This window comes from Carlito syrichta, unplaced genomic scaffold (genome assembly GCF_000164805.1).
Source record: "Carlito syrichta isolate Samal-C Ts95f unplaced genomic scaffold, Tarsius_syrichta-2.0.1 Scaffold308254, whole genome shotgun sequence".
Classification (NCBI taxonomy): Eukaryota; Metazoa; Chordata; class Mammalia; order Primates; family Tarsiidae; genus Carlito; species Carlito syrichta.
In genome coordinates this window covers 271226-288063 of record NW_007252350.1, presented here as the reverse complement: position 1 = coordinate 288063, position 16838 = coordinate 271226, and the positions used below count along the sequence as shown (strand labels likewise).

At 36.9% G+C, this 16838-nt stretch overlaps 1 protein-coding gene across 1 annotated transcript in view; it reads left to right on the top strand.

The window, feature by feature from the left end:
- The first annotated feature begins 308 nt into the window (after positions 1-308).
- Positions 309-16838, top strand: part of CATSPERE (catsper channel auxiliary subunit epsilon) — a 118067-nt gene continuing 101537 nt past the window's right edge. The window contains exon 1 of the mRNA XM_008065364.1: positions 309-409. Coding sequence (XP_008063555.1) covers positions 327-409 — 83 coding nt within the window. The 5' untranslated portion in view covers positions 309-326. The remainder of the gene's footprint in view (positions 410-16838) is intronic.

Genomic DNA, 16838 nt, shown 5'->3' with positions numbered 1-16838 from the left:
AGATTAAAACTAGAGTTATTTATTTAAGGGTTCCCATAATTTCTGCTCATTCAGGATTCTGATTGTGCATGGTGATTTTGACAAGTTGGAAACTGTATTATGACTTATTTATACTTCACAGAGTTCTAATGGGGAGGAGGCTGTTAGGTAGAAAAAACAAAGCTGAATCTTGAAAACATGGTACATTTACCAATGTAAACAATCTCTTACCTAAAATAAAAATTCAGTATATCATGATATAATTTCAGAATATTTTTGGCTATAAAAAGAGTGAAAAGAGAAATTGTATTTTGTTTTTACAGAATTCTATAACACTCAGCACACAGATGGCTACGTTGGGACAGAAGCCTACTATATATACAATTCTGAAGAGAAAAGTTTACGTTACGCTTGAGCCCATGAAGAAGGGGTATTTAATTTTTAAATTCCAAATATTTAAAAAATCAGAAGTTTAAAAGAGATGTTAGTGGAATATTATACAATATATATTATAGTAATTTCCAAGTGCCTTCTTTTATAATTCAGAAAAAGTTGTGATAATCAGAACCAATTACCACCCTGGAAAATGCCAGTCAGACTCTTGGATTACAGTTTTATAATGTGTCTTCTTCAAACTTCAATCCAAGAGCCTCATATGAGATGGTGGCAAATACTGACAATATCTCAAAATATTTCTTATTGGTTCATAAAGGTGACCCACAGTAGTGTGACAGATGTCACGATCACTACCACTCCAGTGCACACACACTCATATATATACACACCACAGATTTTACCTGAGAATCAATGTCTGTTACTGTTCAAGTTAGTAGGTTATCACAAGGTATAGTCAGCCTTTCTTAATCCACAGAGCTGCTAGTTTCAGGGCAAGGTGCTTATAACTAAAAGATAATGTTCCTGCCTTCAGTGACCTTACAGTTAATTAGGGAGACAAACAAGAGATGTTATAACAGAGGTAAGCCCAGGGTGCAGCGGAACACAAAGAGCGTTCACCAACTGTGGCTTGGGAGGTGACATCTGCATTATTGAAAAGAAGTAAAAGTTAGCCAAGTGGGACAGCATTTCAAGCAGAGGAGGTAACATCCAGCAGCCTCTAGTAATGTTCCACTACAACTTCGATGAGAAAAAAATCAATTCCTGGCCAGGGCTGCCATCTGTGTGAAGTTTGCATGTTCTATGTTTGCATGGGTTTTTCCCTGGTACTTTGGTTTCCTTCCACATCTGAAAGCTATGCACATGAGGTTCACTGGTGTGGCTACCTCATCCCAGTGTGAGTGGATGGTGGGTGTGAGTGTACCCTGTGATGAGATGGCATCCTGTCCAGGGCAGGTTCCAGCCTTGTGCCCTAAGCTGTAGGGAGAGGCTTCAGCTACCCATGACCCTGAACTGGAACACCAAGTCGGAAAATGAATGAATGAATGATGCAAATTATTGTTGAATAAAATTTGTAGGGTATACAATAATCATACAAATGCATGGACAATATATGATACACTAGGAAAGCACTCAGCAAGCCGCCACATTTGTGATGTTGGTGTTTGACCTGCATGATGGTAGGAGGTGCTTCTCAAAATTCGCTTGGCAAATATTTATTCCTTGATTTAACCCACTGCCATTATGACCACTGCCACTCACTGATTCACCAAAAATTGGGTGAATAATTATCTTACTTGTTTGTATTAATCTTTCTTAAATGTATGTGTAGCTCACATTTATTTCCATGTTTAATAGAGGTGGTTCTTTATTTGGAAGTTTGGTGATGTTTTCGTGACCAGAAATATGCATTAGGAACTCAACTCTTGTTTATATCAATTCACCTGTGGTAACATTGGTTCCATTATATATTGTTTCGCTTAAATTTGCAGTTTCTGATAACCTATCTACTATGTTAAATGAGAACTTACTGTACATGAGTTTCAAACTAACACCTGAGAAAACAGATGCATTCCATGAAACACCAAAAGTTCAATTCATGAATAGACTAATGGGTGCCATTTAGAGGGATAAAATATTTTTAAACGATGATAATCTGAAGATAAGATTCTGATTCTATAAAACTTGGGAGGTTGGGAGGTAGGGCATTAGGAAAAAGTCACTATAAAACCAAACGAAAGGCTTTGTCTGATTTACCAGGAAGATAGGAAAGTTGGAGATATTGTTTGTTTCTTTTCTATTTTTAACTGTTTTATTGAACTATAATGTCATATGTTCACAGTTATGCAAATATCACCACATCTTAACAACCCAAAAAAGAAACCTCATTTACTCTTCCCCCAAGCCCCTGAAATACTAAGCTACTTTTTGTCTCTATGGATTTGCTATTCTGGATATTTCCTATCAAGAGAATCATGCAATCTTTTGTGACTGGCTTTTATGTTAGCATCATGTTTTCAAGGTTCATTCATTTTGTAGCCTGCATCGGTACTTCATTCCTTTTTATTGCCAAATAATATTACATGAATATATAACATTTTATTTATTCATTCTTCAGTTGATGATCATTTTGGTTATTTCCACTTCGGGGATAATATGAATAATGCTGCTGTGAACATTTGTGTACCATTTTTGTGTGATCATATGTCTTCATCTCTCTTGGGTATACACCTAGGAGTGAAATTGTTGGATCATATGGTAGGCCCAAGTTTAATTTTGGGGGAACTGCCAGACTGTCTTCTAAACTAGCTGTGCAGTTTTAACATTTCCATCAGTAGTACATAATATGGACTACAATTTCTCTACATCTTCACCAACAGTTGTTTTGTTTTTGTTTTTGTTTTTGTTTTCAGTTATAGCCATCCAAGTGGGTGTGAAGTGTTATTACATTGTGGTTTTTGCATTTTCTCATGACCAGTGATGTTGAGCATTTTTTCACATATTTATGGTTCATTTGTATATCTTTTTTTCAGATACCTTCCCATATTATAATTAGGTTATCTTTTTATTACTGAGTTCTGCACATTCTAGATAAAGGTCATTTATAAGACATGATTTGCAGTTGGGCATAGTGGCTCACGCCTATAATCCCAGCACTTTCGGAGGTAGAGGCGAGAGGATTGCTTGAGCCCAGGAACTCAAGACCAGCCTGGGCAACTTAGCGAGACCTCATCTTTACAATAAATCAAAAAACTAGCAGAGTGTGGTGGCACGTACCTGTAGTTCCTGCTACTTGGAAGACTGAAGCAGAAGGACTGCCTGAGTCCACAGCAGGTTGAGGCTGCGGAGACTGTGAGCGTGCCATTGCACTCCAGCCTGGGTGACAGAATGAGACTCCAACTCAAAAAAAAAAAAAAAGAGGCCAGGCATGGTGGCTCAACCCTGTAATCCCAGCACATTGGGAAACTGAGATGAGAGGATTGCCCAAGTCCAGGGGTTCGAGACAATCCTGGGCAACTTGGCGAGACCTCCTCTCTACAATAAATCAGAAAATTAGCTGGGCTTGGTGGTGTGCACCTGTAGTTCCAGCTACTTGGAAGGTTGAAGCAGAAGGATTGCCTGAGCCCAGCAATACGAGGCTGCAGTGGCCATGAGCATGCCACTGCACTCCAGTCTGTGTGACAGAGTGAGACTCTGACTCCAAAAAAAAAAAAAAAAAGACATATGCTTTGCAAAAATGTTCTCCCATTGAATTGTCTTTTCATGCTCTTCACTGTGCCCTTGAAGCACAAAGGTTTTTAAATTTTGTGAAGTCAAACTTATCTATTTTTCCCCCCTTTGGTTCTTTGTGTTTTTGCTGTCATCTTAAAGAAACTATTGCCAAATCCAAAGTCATAAAGCTTTACCACAGTGTTTTCTTCTAAGAGTCTTATAGTTTTAGCTGTTATATTTAAGTATTTGATCTATTTTGAGTTCATTTTAGCAGTGAGTTCATTTTGTGGTAGAGGTCCAAATTCTTTTGCATCTCAAGATCTAGTTGTTTCAGCACAGTTTGTTGAAAAGACTATTGTTTCCCCCGATTGAATTTTTTGGCACTGTTATTAAAAATCAATTAACAGTGAATTGATTGTATATTTCTGGATTTTTCAATTCTATTTCATTGTCCTATATGTTTATACTTATGCCAATACCATATTTTCTTGATTATTGCAGCTTAGTGGTACGTTTTGAAATCTAGAAGCGTTAACCCTCCAACTTTGTTCTTCTTTTTCAAGATCGTTTTGGTTATTCTGGTTCTCTTAAATTGTTAGGGTAATTTTAGGATCAGCTTATCAATTTCTGCAAATAAGTCAACTGGGATTTTGTAAGGGGTGTTGAATCTGTCACCAATTTTGAGAATATGTCATCTTCACAATATAGTCTTCTCAATCATGGTCTTGGAATGTCTTTCCATGTATATAGATCTTTTTAAATTTCTTTCAACAGTGTTGTGTAATTTTGCAAATATAAGTTTTGTACTTCTTTTGTTCAATTCCTAATTAATTTATTCTTTTTGATGCAGTTGCAAATGGAATTGCTTTCTTAATTTCATGTCTGGATTGTTCATTGCAAGTATATAACAACACAATTACCTTTTTAAAAAATTTTTTTATTTTAAAGATGTGGAGCACAAATCAGGCTTAGGTATACAAATGTTCATTATGCAGGTACCCTTATTGATGAAGTGTGCCACTCCTCCCCAGCAATTTCTCACTGCTGCCAATCTCTTCCTATAATATTACGACAATTGTTCAAAGTCCACTTATGAGTGAGAACATGTGATACTTAGTTCTTTGTTTCTGTGATAGATCACTCGGTATTATAGATTCTAAGTCCATCCACGTTGCTGTGGGTTAATAATTTTGTCCTTCTTTATGGCTGTGTATATGTACCACACTTTCAATTGTGTATATGTACCACATTTTTTATAACTAGTCCTCTTTCAATGAGTAGCATGGTCGGTTCCATGTTTTTGCTATTGTGAATAGTGATGCAATAAACATGTGTGTGCAGGTATCTTGTTTGCAGAATTATTTGAGTTCCTCTGGGTATGTTCCTAGTAGGGGGATGGGGGAGTCATATGGAAAGTCAATTTTTAGATCTTTTAGGAATCGCCACACTGTTTTCCACAGAGCTGTACTAGTTTACACTCCCACCAACAATGTAAAAGTGTTCCCTTTTTGCCACATCCTCTCCAGAACCTGTTGTTTTTTGATTATTGATGATGGTCATCCTGACTGGAGTTAGGTGGAATCTCAGCTTGGATTCAATTTGCATTACTTTGATGACTAGTGAAGCTGAGCATTTTTTCATGTATCTCTTGGCTGCTCGCATGTCTTCTTTTGAGAAGTATCTATTCATATCTTTTGCCCACTTTGAAATGGGGCTGTTTGCTTCTTTCGGCATGTTTAGGTTCTCTGCAGATCCTAGATCTTAGGGCTTTGTCGAATATACAGTTGGCAAATATTTTTTCCCAGTCTGTGGACTGTCTCCCTGCTTTCTTGATGGTTTCTTTGGCTTTGAAGAAGCTTTTCAGTTTGATGAGGTCCCACATCTCTTATGGCATGGGCACTTGGGGTTTTGGGCACTTGGGGTTTTGATCAGGAATTGGTTGCCAGTTCAAATATCCATAAGGGTATCTCCTGAATTTTCTAAGGTTCTTATAGTTTGAGGTTTTACGTTTAGGTCTTTGATCCATTTAGAGTTGATTTTTGTGTATGGGGATAGGTAGCAGTCTTGGTTTAATCTTCCGCATGTGGTCAGTCAGTTTTCCCAGCACCGTTTACTGAATAGGTTTTCCTCTCCCCCAGTGATTGATGGTGGAGGCTTTATCAAAGATGAGTTGGTTGAGAAACTGAGGTTTTGCTTCCAGAATCTCAATCCTGTTACAATGGTCTATATGCCTACTCTTGTACCAATACCAGGCTGTTTTGATTATTGTAGCTTTATAATAAAGTTTGAAGTCTAGAAGTGTGATACCTCCTACTTTGTTTTTTGTTTTTTTGGGTTTTTTGCTGAGGATTGTTTTTGGCTATTTGTTGTCATTTATGTTTCCATATGAATTTCTGTATTTTTATTTCCAGGTTTGAAAAGAATGCTGCTGGTAATATAATGGGTATTGCGTTAAATCTATAGATTGTCTTGGGTAGGACAGACATCTTAACAATGTTGATTCTTCCAATCTAGAAGCATGGAATGTTTTGGTTTTTACATCTGTTGATGTATTTAATTATGTGTATGGTCTTGTGAATGTTGAACCAGCCCTGCATCCTGGGGATGAAGCCTACTTGGTCATGGTGGGTGATTTTTGAGATGTTTTGTTGAATCCGGCTTGCTAGAATCTTGTTGAGAATTTTAGCGTCTGTGCTCATCAAGGATATCGTCCTGTAGTTCTCTTTCTTTGTTGGATCTTTACCCAGTTTGAGTATTAATTTGATGTTAGCATCATAAAATGATTTGGGGAGAGTTCCATCTGTCTCAATTGCCTGGAATACTTTCAATAGGACTGGTGTCAGTTCCTCCTTGTATGTTTTGTAGAATTCTGCTGGAAAACCATCCGGTCCAGGGTTTGTTTGTTTTTTTATAGGTAGTTTTCTTATGATAAAGTCAGTTTCCTGGGTTACTATTGGTCTATTTAGGGTCTCGATTTCTTCTTGTTTCTACCTGGAGAGGTTGTGTGATATAAGAAAGTCCTCCATTTCATATAGGTTTTTGAGTTTGTTTCCATACAGATGTACACAGTAATCTCTGATAATCTTTTGCATTTCTTTGGGTTCAGTTGTGACTTGATCTTTTGCATTTCTGATTGTGTTTATTTGGACTTTTTGTCTCTTTTTCTTGTTCAGTTCTTGCTAGGGGTCCATTGATCTTGTTTATCCTTTCAAAGAACCAGTTTTTTATTTTGCTGATTTTTTTTGTATTATGTTTTTGTCTTCTATGTCCTGAATTTGGGCTTTTATTTTGGTGATCTGGATTCTTCAGCTGAAGTTAGGGTGTTGGTGGTCTTGCTTTTCCAGTTCCTTAGGTGATTTGTTAGGCTGCTAACTTGTGTTCTTTCCATTTTCTTCACGTGTGTTCATAGAGATATGAATTCCCCTCTTAGGACTGTTTTCATGGCATCCCAGAGATTTTGGTAAGATGTTTCTTCATTTTTATTTGTTTCCACAAATCTTTTAATTTCTGTTTTGATTTCTGTGTTGACTCAGGAGTTTAGTGTCCCTGTCTTTGTGGGTTTTAGGAGAATTTTGTTGATGTTAAATTTTTTTTTTTTATTCCACTGTAGTCTGAGAAGGTGCATGGCAGTATGGCAATCTTATAGAATTTGTCTATGCTGATTTTGGACTGAGGATGTGGTTGATCTTAGAGTATGTTCTGTGTGGTAATGAGTAGAATGTATATTCCATGGTTGTTGTGTGGAGTGTTTTGTAGGTATCAGTTATGTCCATTTGGCCAAGTATCACATTGAGGTTCTGGATCTCTGTGCTGATTTTTTGTCTTGATGATCTAGGGTTTTTAGTGGAGTATTTAAGTCCCCAGTTATGATAGTGTTAGAGTCAATATCTTTTTTTAGTTTACCTAGAAGCTGCTTTATGAAAGTTGGTGCCCCTATGTTGGGTGTATATATGTTTAGGATGGATATTTCATGTTGATGGATCGAACCTTTTATAGGTATGTAGTGACCTCCCATCTTTTTAGATTTTTGATAGCTTAAAGGGTATTTTGTCTGATATTACAATCACAACTCGGGCTTTCTTTTGTGTTCCATTCACCTGAAAATTTGTTTTCCATCCTTTTACTTTGAGTCTGTGAATGTCCTTTCTGGTGAGATGAGTCTCTTGGAGACAGCATACTGTTGCATCATGATATTTTAACCAATTTGCCATTTTATGTCTTTTCAGTGGTACATTTAGTCCATTCACATTCAGGCTAATTATTGAAATGTGAAAGTTTATCCCTGTCGTAATGTTCTTATAGAGTTTGTTCTTGCTGCTGCTGTTTTTTTTCTATGTTTTTAATAGCTTGGGTTAGTTCCATATTTTGGTCCTCGGCTCTGAGATTCTTTCTTCTGCTTGGTTTATTCTGCTTTCCATTCTTGTCAGTTCATTATTTATTTCATTCACTGTATTCTTTATTGCTAATATCTCAGTTATCAACTCCATTCTTTCCTCTTGTCTCTCCTCATTTCTATTTATTCTCTCTATTAATATCCTGGGTTTGTGGTTTAAAACCAGTCATTCTGGGGACTCTTCATTGTTTGAGTTCTGAAGTCTATATTCTCAGTTGTTCTCCCAGGGGTCTGTATGAGACCCATATTCTTCCTTTGGTTTTTCTTCATTTGTGTAGGTTTTCCTAATTTTTTTTTAACCTCTTCTTTAATTCTATTGTTCAGTGATGGGGGAGAGATTTTACTTCCGTTTGCTCAATCTCCTATTCTTCCTTCTGTAGATCCTTTGGCTTTGTTCAATTTTGAAGCTGGACTGTGGGTGGAACGCTGTGCTTTTTGCAGTTTTGGGATTTAATTAAGGGGAGGGAGCTGTGATTCAGAAACTATCTGCAGATCCCAGTATCTTCTGACAGGTGTGTGAGCCCCTGGAACCCACTTCTCATCACCTTACAGTCTGTCCATGCAGTGGGGTTGTATGTTTACCCCTTAAAAGCAAAGTGAGATAAGAAAAAGGAAAAGAATGGGAAAATGAAGGAGGAAGACAAAAGGAAGGTGGAGAGAGAGAAGAAGAGGGAAAACAGGTGTACCAACTAACAAATAAACAGAGAAACAAAGATAGAAAAAACAAAAAAACAAAAAACATACAATCATACAAACAAACAAAAACCCCTGTTGATGTACTTGCCCTCAAAAATGCCCATACAGAAACAGAAAATCTAAAAAAAAAAAATTAACATAGCAGAAACAAAGCAAGTATGAAAATGTAAGTAAAAACAGAAAGAAAGAGAAAAGAAAAGAAGAGAAAACTAAAACAAAAAACAAACAAGAAGAAAAAAAAACTCACTACATGGCGATTTCTATAACTCCAGGTTCCTTTTGGCTGCCGCCTCCCCCTTAGGGAGCAGCTCTGGTGTCCAGTCTCCCTCCACCCCTTCACTCTCAGCACAGGCTTACAGGGTTGCTCTCAGCATGGGTCAGATGGCCTCATGGACTATTGTGGGAGGACAGATCAGATCTGGACTCACCCATCTCTTCTGCTGCTGGCACTGCTATCAAGTCTCCCACTCCCATCTGACGTGTCTGCCTGTTCCAGGGTGGAGGAGGGGAGTCTGTCTCACCTAGTTCCATGAGGGGATATCCTCTGTGTCCCAGGTTGGAGGCTAGACAGAGCAAGGTGGGGCAATGCAGGTCTCTGCCCGGTCCCAGGACAGAAAAGATGGTGCAGGTTCGCATCTCCTCACAGCAGCAGGGCTCTGTTTCAGATTTCCACACCCTGCCTTCTCCATGGTTCCTGGGGCTTGTGCTCAGTCTGCTGCAGGTGGTGGCATGGGCTAGGTGCCTGGTGGTAAGGAGCAACTGTTCTCTGCTGCTTCCTCTCAAGAGAGGAATGGCAGATGATCCTGCATGCCAGGGGCTCCAATCTCAGAGCATTCGTGGGTTGCAGTCACCTCCAGAGGAAAGCCCTGGATGCATGAACCCGAGTCTCCCCTCAGATGGATTTTTACTCACCCACCAGCACATACCCACTCAAGCAGAGTCTTTATGGACACGTGCTTTTTTGGAGACCTCACACTCTGACCTGTTCCGTCACCATCTTGCCTCTCCCTCCAATTACTTTTTCTATATCTTTTTTTTTTTTTTTTAAGTTCCCAAACATTCTTTAATGAAAAAGTTTTTGGCAAGGGAAGGCTGAGGGGAGGTAGCCTGAGGCCTGGTGGGGTCACCCCTGGACAGTATCAGACTCAGCATTGGCAGCTGTTGCCACTCACGTGGTAGTGATGGAGTAGGTCATCTCCATCCTCATCCTACTTTCTCTTTTTTTTTTGAGTTGGAGTCTCACTCTGTCGCCCAGACTGGAGTGCAGTGGCCACTCCCGGCCACTGCAGCCTTGACCTGCTGGGCTCCGGTGATCCTTCCACCTCAGCCTTCCGAGTAACCGGAATTACAGGCATGCGCTACCATGTCCAGCTGATTTTTGATTTCTTGTAGAGATGAGGTCTCGCCAAGGTGCCCAGGCGGGTCTCGAACCCACGGGCTCAGGCAATCCAGTCACCTCAGCCTCCCAAAGGCGTGGGATTACAGGCTGAGCCACTGAGCCCGGCTTCATCCTACTTTTTCTATATCATTCTTGTACCCTGCCATCTTGCCAAACTTGTTCATTAGTTTTCATCATTTTTTGGTGGATTCCTTAAAATTTTCTTTATACAAAATCTCGTCATTTGTGAATAAAGATAGTTTTACTTTTTCCTTTTTAATCTGGAAGCCATTATTTTTTTTGTATTCCCTAATTGACCTGAATTGAACCTCTAGTACAAATATTAAATAGAAACAGTGAAAGCAGATATTCTTGTCTTGTTCCTAATGTTAGCGAGAAAGCATTTCATCTTGCACCATTAAGTATGGTGTTAGTTGTGTGTTTTTCCCACCTTCAAGTTTTAGCTTTTTGAGTGTTTTTAATCATGAAGGGATATTGGTTTTTCAAATGCTTTCTCTGAATCCATTTAGATAGATTCCACTTAAATCTATTTAAATTCCATTACAAAATCCATTTGCCCTTACATTAATTGATCTTGGATGTTAAATCATTGTTGTATACCTGGGATAGATTTCCCTTGCTCATGGTATACAATCCTACTTATATGTTTTTTTTTGTTTTTTTGTTTTTGTTTGTTTGTTTTTTTGAGTTGGAGTCTCACTCTATCGCCCAGACTGGAGTGCAGTGGCTGCTCCCAGCCACCACAGCCTCGACTTGCTGGGTTCCGGCGATCCTTCCGCCTCAGCCTTCCAAGTAGCTGGAACTACAGGTGTGCGCTACCACGCCCGGCTCATTTTTTTATTGTAGAGATGAGGTCTCACCAAGTTGCCTTGGCGGGTCTCGAACCCGCAGGCTCAGGCAATCCACTCACCTCAGCCTCCCAAAGGCGCGGGATTACAGGCTGAGCCACCGAGCCCGGCTTAATCCTACTTTTATGTTGCTGGATTTAATTTGCTTGTGTTTTATTGAGGAATTTTGCATCTATATTCATAAGCAATGTTTGTCTGTAGTTTTCATCTCTTGTGATTTATTGTCTGATTTTGGTAGTAGGGTAATTCTGACCTTATAGAATGAGTTGGACACATTTCCTTCTGCTCTATTTTTTGGGAGAATTTGTGAAGGATTGGTATTAATTCTTTAAATGTCTGTTAGAATTTGCCCATAAAACCATCTGGGCCTAGGCTTCCTTTGTGAGTTTTTAAAAGTATATTATAAATTAGATTATTTTTTGACTTGTTAGAGATCTATTCAGATTATCTAGCTCTTCTGGAGTCAGTTTCAATACTTTGTATCTTTCTAGGAATTTGTTAATTCCATTTATGTTATCTAATTGTTTAACATACAGTTGTTCACAGTGTACTCTTACTATGAATAACAATCTTTATCATTCTTTTTATTTCTGTAATGTTGGTAGTAATGTCCCCTCTTTCATTCCTGATTTGAGTAATTTGAATCTTCTCTCTTTTTAAATTTTTCAGTCAAACAGCTTATCAATTTTGCTGATCTTTTAAAAAAAAAAATCAGCTATGTTTATTGATTTTTACCATTTTTATTCTCTATTTTCTCAATTTCTGCTCTAATTCTCATTATTTCTTTTCTTCTGTTTGCTATAGGTTTAATTTGTCCTTATTTTTCAATGAAATAAGGTGGAAGTTTAGATTATCAATTTGGTATCTTTCCCTTTTTAAAAAATATAGGTATTTACAACTATACATTTTCCTCTATGTACTGCTTTAGATGCATTCATAGGTTTTGATATGTTATGTCATCATTTTCATTAATCTCAAAGTATTTTCTGCTTTCCCTTGTGAGTTCTTCTTTGACCCATTGGTTATTTAAAAGTTTGTTTAATTTTTACATATCCGTGTATTTTGCAAACTTATTTCCTTTATTGATTTCTAATTTCATTTCTTTGCAGTCAGATAAAATATTTTGTAGAATTTCAATTCTTTTTAACTTTATTGAGATTTGCCTTATGGTCTTTCCTGGAGAATGTGTCATATACACTTGCAAAAAAAAAAGTTTATTCTGTTGTTGCTATGTAGAGTGTTCCATAGATGTAAGTTAGTTCTAGTTGGTTTATAGTGTTGTCCAAGTCTTCTATTTCCTTGTTGACCTTCTGTTCTATCCATTATTGACAGTAGGATATTGAAATCTTGAACTATTATTGTTGAATCATCTATTTCTCCCTTTATTCTGTCATTTTTGCTTCATATATTTTGGGTCTCTGTTGTTAAATGAATATATGTTTATAATTGTTATACTACCTTGATGAATAGGTCATTTTATAATTATAAAATGCCCCTCTTTATTTTTGTAACTTAAAAAAATTTGTCTCATGTTACTATAGCTACTCCGCTTTCTTATGGTTGCCTTTGCATGATTTATCTTTTTCCATTCTTGCTTTTACTTTCAACTTATTTGTATTTTTTAATTTAAAATGTATCTCCTACAGATAGCACATACTTGGATTTTCTTTTGTTATAAAGTCTGATGATCTCTGTCATTTAATTGAACTGTTTAATTCACAATTAATCACATTAACATAAATCACATTAATGTTAATCACATTTAATGTTATTACTGATATAGTTGGGTTTATGTCTGCCACTTTACTTTTTATTTCACTTTTAATGTTTCTTTAGAGATGGGGTCTTACTATGTTGCCCAGGCTGGCCTTGAACTCTTGGGCTCAACTGATCCTCCCTCCTTAGCCTCCTGATAAACTGGAACTATAGGCATGAGCCATCATGCCTGGCCATTACTTTTTTGTTTTTGTTTTTGTTTTTTGAGTTGGAGTCTCACTCTGTCACCCAGACTGTAGTGCAGTGGCTGCTCCCGGCCACCACAGCCTCGACCTGCTGGGCTCTGGAGATCCTTTTGCCTCAGCCTTCTGAGTAGCTGGAACTACAGTCGCGTGCTTCCACACCCAGCTAAGTTTTCGATTTATTGTAGAGATGAGGTCTCACCAAGTTGCCCAGGTAGGTCTCGAACCCGCGGGCTCAGGCAATTCACTCACCTCAGCCTCCCAAGGCGTGGGATTACAGGCTGAGCCACCGAGCCTGGCTGGCCATTACTTTTTGTTTTCTGTTTTTAACTTCTTTTTTGTTCTTCTATTCCTTCTTTGCTGCTTTCTTTTGCATTAAGTGAATATTTTCTGACATAATATTTAAATTCCATTGGCAATATTTTATTATATTTTTTGAGATATTTTCTTAGTTGTTCTTTGGGGTTTATCATTCTACACATGATCAGAATCTACCTCAGATTTGTACTAACTTAATTCCAGTGAGACATAGGAATGTTATTCTTATATAATTCTATTTCCTCCCTCCCTGTTTTACTATTATTGCTATGTATATTACATCTATGTATACTATAAAAACAACAAAACACTGTTATAATTATTACTTCAAATAATGTTATATAGTATAGTATCTGTATATCAGCCTTTTTAAATTTACCATTTCTGGATTTCTTCATTTGTTCCTGTAGGTTTGAGTCACCATCTGGTGTCATTGTCATTTTTTTTCTACAATATAGCTCTGCTCCTAACCCTATCATTGTACTGTTACTAGCAAATATATTTCTATATGTTATAGGCCCATCAGTAGTATTACATATGTATTGTTTTATTAAATTGATTTCTACATCAGTTAAGAGGAAAGAGCATGCATTTATACTATCTTTTAAAATTATACAATTATTTTGTATCAATGCTTTTTGTTTTCCTTATGTGAATCTGAATTACTGTCTGCTGTCACTTATTTTCAACCTGAAGAACTTTCTTTAGTATTTCTTAATCATAGGGCCAGTCTGCTAGTGACAAATTCTCTCTTCTTTGTATATCTGGGGATGTCTTACTTTCTACTTCATTTTTGAAAAATAGTTTTGATGGATATTGAATTTTTTGTGGTTGCCATTTATTTTTCTTTCCACACTTTAAATATGTCATCTAACTGCCTTCTGGTCTCCGTGATTTCTGATGAGAAGGCAGTTGTTAATCTTACTGAAAAGGGGGTGATCCTTTGTTATGTTTCATTTTTCTCTTGTTGCTTTCAAGATTTTCTTTTTCTTTGACTTCCAGTTTTTCACTATGATATGTCTGTGTATAGATATCTTCGTGTTTATTCTTCTTGGAGTTAATTGACCTTCTTGGATGAATAGACTGATATTTTCCAACAAATTAGGGAAATTTTCTGCTATTATTTCTTCAAATATTCTTTCTCCTTTTTTTCCTCTCCTTTCCTTCTGACACTATAATTACACATATGCTAAGTCAATTAATAATGTCTTACATTTCTCTGGTGTTGTATATATTTTAGTTTATTCTTTTTCTCCCTTTTCTTTGAATTGAATAATCCCTATCATCCTACAAGTTTCCTAGTTCTTTCTTCTGTCAGTTCAAATGTCTCTAGTGAATTTTTTATTTTAGTTATTATACTTTTAACTTGAGAATTTGTAAGTTTTTAAAGTTTCCATCTCTTTATTGATATGGTTTATTTGATAAGACACTATCATGTACCTTCTTTTTCTTCTTTTACTTCTTCAAGCATGTTTTCCTTCAGTTCTTTGAACATATTTATAATGGCTTCTTTGAGATCTTTGTTATACATCTGGTCCTTCTTACAGGCAGTTTCTATAACCTACTTTTTTCCTTTGTATAAGTTACACTTTCTCTTTTGCAGGGGATAAAAAGTAAAATATTTTCCCTACTCATTGCAAGGTTTATGGCTGAGACTGCCATAACAAAAGATAAACTAACAAGAGAAAAGCATAAAAATTTATGAGAGTCTTCAGAGATGAAGACCCTAAAGAAAACAGGAAATCTCTATTTTTATGGACAGTCATGAAAAAGTGTGATTGGAGGACAAAACTATGTTTTAATGGTAATGAGCTGGGGAGAACTTAGCAAGACTTGTTTGTTCAGATTCTTCTTGGTGTCTCTGTGACATTTCTTCCCTTTGGATATATTGGGGGGTTTCATGAGAGATGGGAAGAAGGCCAGAGAGCATGCTTCCTGGGTTTTAATGGTCTGCTTTAAGGGAGAACAGCAGAAGAAGGTTAGGGAAATTTTCTTGCTTCTGGTGTCTTCTCAAATGTCAAGGTACCATATTCTGGGGTAGCATTCCTGAACCCTGTCACTTTGTCTCTTTTTTTGTTGAAAATTGGACACTTAGACAATATATTCTAGCAATGTAAGAGGGACTGTTCGTCTTCTCAGGCTTGTTATTATTGCTTGCTTATTTATTTGTTCAGTGATTTGCTGGAACTACTTTAGTGAAGTTTATTTCCATCACCATGTGAAGCCTCTGACGTTCCTCAGAGGACACAACCTTGGACATGCACGCGATCACTCCAGTATGGCAGCATTCCAGAGAAGGGGAAAGGGAAAGTAACATTGTTTAATACTCCAGAACATTACCACAGTAACCTCATTCCTTCTTAAAAAAAACAGTTATAGGGCAAATATACAAGAGAAGGTGAAATAACTTATCAATTAAAATATATTTAACTTAAATGCTCTCTGGGTATTTTAAATTACTGTAAATATGTTTACATGATGATAGTAATGTTATTTGTTTTTTAAGGAAATTTTATCTTTTAAAGATATATAAAATTGAAAAGATACTAAAATTAATCTTCTTCTCTAAGGAACCAAGTCCAGATGGTTTTCTGAAAAAATTCTCCTAATCTGATAGGCATAAAGTAATATCTATACTATTTAAACCATTTCATAGATTTAACAATATGGAAATATTTTCAGTTTGCTACATAATACATAACCCAAATATCAAAAATTAGAGTATAAAAATAGATCATTTTCTCTCTTAATAAGGATGCAGTATTACTATATTAAAATAAACACTATTTTAAAGAAACTGTAGAACTTGATCATATATGTAAAGAGGTTTCAACATTAGGAAATTAATTTAATTTGCCATAGTAGTCCATAAAAGCAGAAAAATTGCACAATTGTTCTAATCAATTTGAACAAGTTTTTCAAACCATTCTTTATTTCCCAAACTGCTCTTGTCTTCCAAAGAGTCAATAAATTGGGATTCGGAGAAAACTTTTCAAATTTATATATATACATAATATATCAGTCAGTAAACAGTAGAAAACAAATTGCGACAATATTTGAATCATTTTAACTTATGTAATGAACAAGAGAAGCATACCCATTTTTTGCTTCTGTTTTTAAATACTGTACTTATCATCTTAGCCAATGTGAAATGATAAAGGAAGGAAAAGCAATAAGAAATAAAAAGATTGAGCCGGGCTCGGTGGCTCAGCCTGTCATCCCGCGCCTTTGGGAGGCTGAGGTGAGTGGATGGCCTGAGCCCCTGAGTTCGAGACCTCCTCACTACAATAAATCAAAAATCAGCCGGGCGTGGTAGCGCGCGCCTGCGCCTGGAGTTCCAGCTACTCGGAAGGCGGAGGCGGAAGGATCGCCGGAGCCCAGCAGGTCGAGGCGGCGGGGGCCAGTCCGGGCGACAGAGTGAGACTCCCACTCAAAAATAAATAAACAAACAAATAAATAAAAAGATTGCACAAAAGAGGAGGAAAAATAGAGAGGGAAGATCTACGTTTGGTGAAGGCAAAGGGAAATATTAGAAGTGTAAATTGGTAAAACATAACTTAGAAATATAAGTTGGTTAAAAAATATATATATATATTTTGAGTTGGGGTCTCACTCTGTCGCCCAGACTGGAGTGCAGTGGC